Source organism: Balaenoptera physalus, assembly GCF_965194825.1.
Source record: "Balaenoptera physalus genome assembly, chromosome: 2".
Taxonomy (NCBI): domain Eukaryota; kingdom Metazoa; phylum Chordata; class Mammalia; order Artiodactyla; family Balaenopteridae; genus Balaenoptera; species Balaenoptera physalus.
The window spans coordinates 12,060,393-12,069,181 of NC_138883.1; the positions used below are offsets into that span (position 1 = coordinate 12,060,393).

An 8,789-nucleotide genomic window follows, 5' to 3' on the forward strand; every position below is an offset into this window, starting at 1 on the left:
CAGGGTGATGACCCAGAAGTCTCCATTCTGGGTCTTTGTTTCTTATGAAAGTATGTTCTAGACTGTTCTATCAGAGGAAAGAGCTGTCTCATCTCCGACTGGCACTCCAATATTGCTCCAAGACACCTGTTGGCCAGTAATTCAGGGAATCACTGAGTGTCAGAAGGAGCAGGGTCCTTAGAGATCACTGAGTTTATTTCTCAGATGGGAAAACTGAGGCCAAGGGAGAGTAAGGGACTTGCTCCCTAGAGTATAATCCCAAATCACCAGAAGGCACAGGTCCCTAGGATAACCTCCAGCCCTACTGATGTTCTACAGCATGCAAGTCCCCAAGCATCTTCCAAATCAGCAAAGGACAATATAACTAGGTCGACTCTCTGATTGCCAGGTGTGGCAGGGACAGGAGAGGGGGTGAAGGGGACACAAAATGGATAAATTCCACTGAAGCAGCTTGAGCAGTGTTTCTGACTTTCCTCTAGCAACTTTTTATTTTGCCCAAAGGACATTAAAATCTAACAACCACCATCAACGTGCCCAATCATTTCATAAAAGAGAGGAAGCTTAATACGGTAAAAAGACCTAACCTCAGAATGAGGAACAGCTCTGCCCAAGAAAAGATAGCTTGGCAACCTTGGCTGATACACACACACACACACACACACACAAAACACAACAACACCTTATTTTCCCAGTTTCTCAGTGGACCACAGACCTTCATTTCGGACTCACTGACCAGCCAGGGTTCCCCCAGATCCTGTACACCCAGCTGACTCCATTCTTTTGGTTGAGGATGCATGTCTATCCGTGATCCAGAGCTGCCTTCACCTTCTCCCAGCCTCTCTCCCACAGAAGTGAGGGATACAGACAGGGAGGATAAAATGAAGGGAGTGGGGTCCCTACTCAGTTCCCTGGGTGGCCAGCCCCCTCCTCGTTCCAGACTGGGGGAGGGGTGTGGTGGCCTCGGCCTCACCTCTTGCTGCAGAAGGGGAGTTGGGTTCCTCACCTCCCTGATCTGGATCTTCCTACCCCTGAGGTCTGGGCCGCCTTGCAAATAGTTCCAGAAGTTCAGGTGCTTCAGGACACAAAAGAGAAAGCTGCGAGGCGATTTTTAGAATCCTGTTCAGTATATCATCGTCTTCAAGCATCTATTGAGTGACAACTATGGGCAGGACACAAAGATACGGAACGGTTCTGATCCCTTTTAATTGGAGGTTTATAATCTAAATAGGAAGACATAATATTTTAAAGGGGTTTTGGCTTCTCTAAAATCTCCAGCTGGCATGGATGGAAGGCTGCATGGAGGAGGTGGCGGCGTCCCAAGCATAAGATGATTCCTGGCCCCTCGCTCACTTCTAAAGGGGACTCCCGGGACTTCCCTGGTGGCACAGGGGTTAAGAATCCGCCTGCCAATGCAGGGGACAAGGGTTCGATCCCTGGTCCGGGAAGATCCCACATGTCGCAGAGCAACTAAGCCCGTGCGCCACAATAATGAGCCTGCACTCTAGAGCCCGCGAGCCACAACTACTGAGCCCACGCACCACAACTGCTGAAGCCCGCACGCCTAGAGCCCGTGCTCAGCAACAAGAGAAGCCACCGCAATGAGAAGCCCGTGCACCGCAACGAAGAGTAGCCCCCCCTCGCCGCAACTAGAGAAAGCCCGCGCGCAGCAACGAAGACCCAACGCAACCAAAAATAAATAAATAAAAGGAAAAAAGAGGGCTGCCTTTATAAAAATAAATAAATAAAGGGGACTCTCTAATGGAAGGTAGATAGCAAGGGACAAACAGGAAGTTTGGGTCTTTTCTGGGTCACCTCCCCCGTGTTGGGGCTCTTTCTGGGCATACAGGTGCCCCGAACTCCTAGAGTAACCTGGGATGAGGATGGGTCCCCGTGGGCAGTCCCCTTCATACTCCTTGCCCCTTTCCATCAATCTCTCTCTGGCCAAAACTTGCCTTCCTTGTTCCCTGGATCACCACTATCTGATAACCAGGGGGTAGACTCCCTCCCTCCCGAGTCCCACTCTACACTGTCCCACCTTCAAGCCTTTGCTCAGGCCCTTCCCTCCTCCGAACCTGCCCCTCCCCACCCCCTTCATTGCTGCTCACTTGTCACTGCTTGGATGACACAACCTAGGGGACGACTCTCACTCAGGAGAGAATCTCGCCATGACACATGGAATCTGCGAGGGGCCGCGAGGATGGAATTTGTGGTTGTCTGGCACCCGTTCTCCCCTTCCCTCTGCTCTGGCCCATGGCTGGGAGGCACCGCAGGCCCGCTCAGACTCCCGTCTATAAAAGGGAGCTCCTGGGAGGCCTGAGAGGGCAGCCAGGGCCCGGGGTGGGTGCCCCCTTCAAATATCACACCCATTCCTGGCTGGTTTCCGATTTGATTTCCTGATCTCCTAGATTAAAACGCAGGTGTCCTTGTATTTTAACACTTGCTGCTTCAGTAAAGACCACAGTATAGGCCTTTCTTACCTTCTGAGATGCCCACACTCTGTCTGTCGACTGTGTTTCTCCCTTCTTACCTATCACTTTGTCTCACTGAATCCTTTCTGCGATGAGACATCAAGAACCTGAGCTTCATTAAGTCCTGAGACCAGGTGTGTGATCTCAGTTGGAAGACTGGGGGTTTTGGCCGTGTTCTAGTCCCGGCCATGTGGGTTCAAGTCCCAGTCTGGGTTTTGGCTGGGTTTGAATCCCGGCACATGGGTTCAAGTTCCAATCTGAGGTGCACGGTTTCAGAATGACATATAAAACAGACTATCACAGTATTTTGCTATATTCTCAAATTTTCTACAAAGAACATGTGTTGTTACTTGTATAATTTTGTTTTTTAAAGCAGTAAATGACAAAACCACCATGAGATACCACTTTGCACCTACGAGGCTAGTTAAAAAATAAAAGACAAGAGGATGGGCTTCCCTGGTGGCGCAGTGTTTAAGAATCCGCCTGCCAACGCAGGAGACACGGGTTCAAGCCCTGGTCCGGAAAGATCCCACATGCCGCGGAGCAACTAAGCCCGTGTGCCACAACTACTGAGCCTGCGCTCTAGAGCCCACGAGCCACAACTACTGAGCCCTCATGCCACAACTACTGAAGCCTGCGCGCCTAGAGCCCAGGCTCTAGAGAAGAGAAGCCACTGCTATGAGAAGCCCGCGCACCACAACAAAGAGTAGCCCCCGCTCAGCGCAACTAGAGAAAGCCTGCGTGCAGCAACAAAGACCCAACGCAGCCAAAAATAAATAAATTTATTTTAAAAAATTAAAAAAAAAAAAAAGACCACAGTATAGGGACCGAGGCCCAGGATAAGGCCTGTCAAGTGGTAGGGGAGATGGGAAGGGGGCCATGGGCAAATGTGCTGAGACTCCCCTATCCCAAGCAGCTGCTGTGCTCCCATCCCCTGCACTCCTACTTGCTTCCCAGGGGTGCACTGGGGCTTCTCAGGGCCTGAACTGAAGCTTTAAGCTGGTGAGGTACCTTTTGCTTCCTGTGGGCCAGTCTCTTTTAGGGTCTGGAAGGGGGTCGGTATCCCAGCTGAGTACCAGCCAGAACCACCTGGGAGCATTAGCCCCTGACAGCAAAGAAACCCGGGTCAGTGAGCAGAGCGGTAGCTGGGACCTTGAATTCATCACTGGATCCTGTTCTGGGTGGGCCTTGCCCAGGAAGAGTCCCCATTTTAGAGCTGGGAGTGGCTGAGGGGCTCCTCAAGGGGACTTGCAGGCCCCCTGCATTATGTCAGGCATGAGGCAGGAAGCCAGGGCTCTCACAAGCCCTGGGGCCTTGTGCTTGCAGCCCCTTGCAGGCCGAAGGCTCAGGACACCCGAGTCCTAGGCCCAGCTCCCCGGACCTTGGGTAAGGCACTTCCTCTTTCTGGGTCTCCGTTTCCTTGTCATCATTATTAGGGGATTGGATGAGGTCTGTAATGGCCACATTTTTTCCAAGAGTGGAATCCTTTTTCAAATAAAATCTTAAACAGACCCTCAACTGATCAAACATATGAAAGTGCGTGGGCTCTGAGCACACACGTCCGCAGGACCCTGCCGTTCAGTTCGGCGTCTGGCCGCCCGGCAGTCACAGCTTCACCCGCATCATCGCGACGTCTCTGTCTCCCACCTCACCTCCAATCCACCAGCGCATCCTGTGGCTCCAGCTTCTCACGTCTCCACTGCCCGCTCAACCCGGGACCCCAGCCCTCTCTCCCGGACACCACAGGGGCCCCCCCTGCTTCTGTTCCTGTTTCCCCCTACGGCCTGTCCTCAACACAGTCCAAATCCAAATCAGGTCACCTCTGTGTGCAAACCCCACCAGTGGCCCCTGCTCACTCAGAGCGCCCTCCAGAGCCTCTACCCACCGGCCAGCCTTCTTCTGGCCTCTTCTCCCTCACTCCACTCCAGCCTCTCTGTGTCCGACACACAGACCACACCCCACACCCCCCAGGGGCTTGACTCACTCCCCCCACTTCCTTCAGGCCTCGGCTAAACACCGTCTTCTTGGAGTGGCCTTCCCTGACCACCTGCTCCAGAACAGCCCCTAACCCTGACTTTCTGTCTTCTGGGAAAGTCAGCTGCAAGCCGCCAGGGGCTTGGTTTAATGCTGGGCCCCCGCGTCCACCTAATGCAGATACTATTTGTTGAAGGAACTTGAATGAATGGAGGGAGAAAAGTGTCTTCGTCCAGAGTACTGGGCAGCCTGTCGGCATTTTCTTTCTCCCCAGACGGCGTTTTCAACAAGAAGTAGACAGAGAGCTTGCTTGCCAAGATCTTCATGCTCCTATTCCAGGGGGCTAGCTTCCAAGCGACCCCCACCCAGCCCCTGGGTGTGGGGTGGGAGGCGTTCCCCTAGCTGTCTGGACATCCATTTTCTGCCAGCGAGGCGGAGGGGGCTTCGGGAGCCAGGCGGAAAGATTAGCTCTGATGAGGACTCAGGACCCAGCCCTGAGTGGTCGGCAAGCTCTGTGGGTGGCCTGGGGGTGAGGGGTCATAGATGATTGCTCCTCATCTTTGGGCACTGTGACACAGGTAGATGTGCAGCCCAGGGAACAGAGGATGCAGGGGTGCGCCTGAGAACTGCCTCCTAGTATTTGAGAGTCAAGAAAGATTGGGCTCCTCTGAACAGGGTTTCTAATGGTAGAAGTTAGAAGAAGGCAGACTTTCTTCGGTATCTGCCTGTCAGAAAGGCTACCACAGTGGTGGCAAGTTCTCCATCACTGCAGGTATGCAAGTACCTTTCAGGAATGTTGTCAAAGGGATTCCTGTACTGGGTGCAAGGTTAAATGAGATACTATCTCATTTAACTCTTCCAACCCCAAAGGACCTGTTAAATAAAGTGACGTTTTTAGCAACAAACCAATATTCATCTAATATTTAGGATATGCCAGACACTGTTCTAAGCAGGCTTGTGTTGGTGTGTTAACCCTTAGCTGCCTGTGGACAGCTACTTAAATATTAACTCATCCAATCCTCATAACCAATCTTAAGAAGTAGGTGTTATTATTGTCCCCATTTTACAGACCTGGCCAAGGACAGTTAAACAGTCGGCAGAGGGATTACACTCAACAAACGATAATAGTTGTAATAATAATAACTATTAAAAGTTTGCCCATGGGCCCATGTGCAAAACTTCTTATGCATTATTTCATTTAATCCTCAAAACAACTCTAAAGGCTAGTTACTATTACTTATCTTCATTTTCTAGATAACTATTGAGGCACGGAGGGGTTAAGTAACTGGCCCAGTAATGGACAAAGAAAGGCAAGAGGAAGTGGGTAAGGAGAGGTCATCCTGGGGGAAATATGGGAAGTCAGAGAGATCAGGACCCTGTGGCCCCTCACCTCTCCTTCCTCCCTGGGAAACTCCTGCTAGCTCCACCCATCAGTATTGGGTGTGGTAGATACTTGCCCCTGGGGGGGGCCCCCTCCCCCAGGGGCCCCCCTCCCCAACAGAATTTCCAGTTCCTCTAGCGGATGGCATTTGTCTTTCCACTTCCCGGGGAAAGCATCCAGGCAGGGCTTCCCAGCTGGGGCGGAAATGGGGGAGCAGGGACGAGGGAGACATTCAGATCTAGTTGCATCACAGGCCCCTCTGAGACACTCCCCCCACTAGCGTGGGGGCCAGTCACCTCCAGCTGCCCCCCCAGTTCGGGACTGCACAAGAAGAGCTCACCCCTCCGTTTTACACAGCAGAGAACCGAGGCCCTGGGAGCCGAGGTCAGGAGCTAGGCCAGCGAGCAGCTGGCTGGCCGTCACAGCAGCAGCCCGGGACTTTCAAACCAAAAAGCCAGGACTGGCTTCCCCGGGGGCGCCCATCAACCTTAGCCCCCAGAAAGGTTCCAAGAGGCTTTCCCAGGAATCTGCCTCTGAACTGGAGCCTCCTCCACCCGCTGAAGCTTTCCGGGACGTTGGCTGGGTTGGGCGGCACGAGGGAACCTACTTCGGGAGCACAGCCCTGAGCAATGTCCAGAAGTCCGAGGTTGTGAGCTGGGGGGTGAGGGACATGAAACTAACTAGACGCCGGAGACCCCTCTCGAAAGCTAGTTCCCAAACCGGTTCGGCTTCAGGCATTCCAAGCTGTGCCTTCTCCCGGTGTGTGTGTGTGAGGGGGGGGGATCCCGGAGGCCACACGCAGTTCGTGCACCCTGGACCCTCCCCAAGCCCCGGGTTTCGCAAAGGCCGGTCCGAAGGTCACTGTCCTTAGACCCGCAAGAGGGGTGGGGGAGGGGATCCCGGTGGGTCCTCGGTGTAGGCGGGCTGGTCAGCTGTTAGGCCGCGGGCGTCCAAACTTACGGGGACCCGGGTCCGCCGCCCCTTGCCCGACCGAGCTCCGGCGCCCGAGGACGCGCACGGGGCACAGGCGGATCGGGGGGTGCGGGAGGATGGCGGGGCCCGGACCGCGAGTGACTGCATCTAAAGTTCAGGCGGGACCAGAGCCCGGGGAGGGGCCGCGTCCACACAGCCCCTCCGCTTCGGCTCTGACTGGTAGAGGCGCCCCTCTGGCACCCACCAACCTAGCCGCCGAACGTGCCGGCCGGTTTTCCGGCGAGCGACATCTGGGCTTAAAAGTTTAGCCAAGTCTCGGGGTACGGCAGAGGCACCAGGGCAGCCCCCTTCCGCGAAGAACCGGGAGACCGGCCTTGGCCGTGGCCAGGGGTTCGGTCTCAGTCCGACACCCCGAGGTCCCGCAGCCGGGTCTACTCCGGAGCTCCGAGCACCCTCGGGGGCGGGGAGGGGCAGCTGGGCGGGAGAGACGCGGGCCGAGCGGGGCCCTGGGGCACCGAGGGAGGAGGGGGCGCCGGCCCCGGACTCACCCCGCGGGGTCCGCGCACTCGGGCGCCCCGGCGCGTCGGATCATGCCGCCAGCAGCTCCGGGACGGTGAACGCAGGGGCTCAGGCACCGGGCGGCGCGGGCCGCGGAGCCCCGGGCGCCCGCATGCCCCTGGCGCCGCCCTGGGGAAGGGCCCGCGCGGGTACCGCCGCCAGCCCCGCGCGCAGTCGGGAAGCCACAGCCGCCGCGGCCGCCACGCTCTGGGGCGCTCGCTCCCTCTACTTCCTGTATCGGAGCGAGCGGGGCTTTCAGGAAGAGGCTGGCCTTGGTGGTCAAGAGGTTTTTTTGTCAAAAGCCTTTCGGCGGCGGCTCGCAGCCCGGAGCCCCCCTGGGGCACACGGAAACCCCGGCAGCCGCGCCCGCGGGGCCGGACCTGGCGGCGGGTGGTGTCGGACCGGGGCGCCGGGCGCGGACGCCCAGCCGCGGGGTGCTGCCTCCGCCGCTCCGGCGGCTCCCGGAGACCCAGGAGGAAAACTTAGAGAAAAGTTTCCAGCTTGGCGAAGAGACGCGTGGGAAGGAAGGCGCTCCCGCTGCGGACCGGCAGGTGGGGAAGCCAAGAGCTTTACGCAGGGCACTCTCCCGCTTTACCTCCTGCCTGAAGGAGCCTCGAAATCGCCACTAGACAGCCTCAGACCAGAGGCAGGGCGCCTCCTCCACATCTCTGACAGGTGGCCATGCTGCCTTCTCTTGGATGCCTCCACTGACGATGAACTCACTACCTCACAAAGCAGTCTGTTCCTCCGCCAAGCCAGGCGTCTAATTCACCTATCCTGGGTACCACACCTAGATGGGAGCAGAGGGAGAAAGTCAGTCAGTTTACACAAATACAACTACAGCAACTCTGGTGGGACCAGAAGGCCTCTCCTCTAAATGCCTGGGCACTAAAAAATGCCTCCTGAGCCCGGGCTGCCCTCAGAACATTTCACAGTAGTGGTCAGCACTGCACCCTACAGGGTGACCTCAGTCTAATGCAGGGTTTCTCAGCTTTGGCACTATTGATATTTGGGGCCAGATAATGCTTTATTGTTGGAGCTTGTAGGATGTTTAGCAGCATGCATGGCCCCTGCCCACTCTGCCAGTAGCATACCCTCTTCTTGTAACAACCAAAAATATCTCCAGACATTGCCACATGTCCCCGGGGGCCAAAATCATCCCGGTTGAGACCCACTTGTCTAACTCCTTTATTTTATAGATAAGGAAACTGAGACCTAAAGAGAGGAGGTGACTTGCCCCAGGCCACACAGCAAGTTGAGGTGCAGACAGGACTGACACCCAGGGCTCTGGTAAAAGCATCCAGAGGCCTCTTTGCCCTCCGTACCCCTGCTTGTTTACCTGCAAAAGTGATAGTAGAAATAGGGCAGCACTCCAGAGTGCCATTATTAGTCCTTTGCTGTTCCTAAAACAAGTCTATAGGCTACTCCCAGGGCTCCCTGGGCCCCAGGGACGAGGTCCATGTAACTCTCACACC

The 8,789-nt window shown here is 55.8% G+C and overlaps 1 protein-coding gene across 3 annotated transcripts in view; it reads right to left on the bottom strand.

Moving 5' to 3' along the window:
* Positions 1–8,031, bottom strand: part of RIN3 (Ras and Rab interactor 3) — a 120,837-nt gene extending 112,806 nt beyond the window's left edge. The window contains exon 1 of one of the 3 annotated variants that reach the window (XM_082451231.1): positions 7,910–8,031. In XM_082451231.1, coding sequence (XP_082307357.1) covers positions 7,910–7,980 — 71 coding nt within the window. In that variant the 5' untranslated portion in view covers positions 7,981–8,031. Of the gene's footprint in view, positions 1–7,304; positions 7,814–7,909 lie in introns of those variants that run through there. The other 2 variants (XM_082451230.1, XM_082451229.1) reach the window with 2 other exon arrangements.
* Positions 8,032–8,789: the final 758 nt, after the last annotated feature.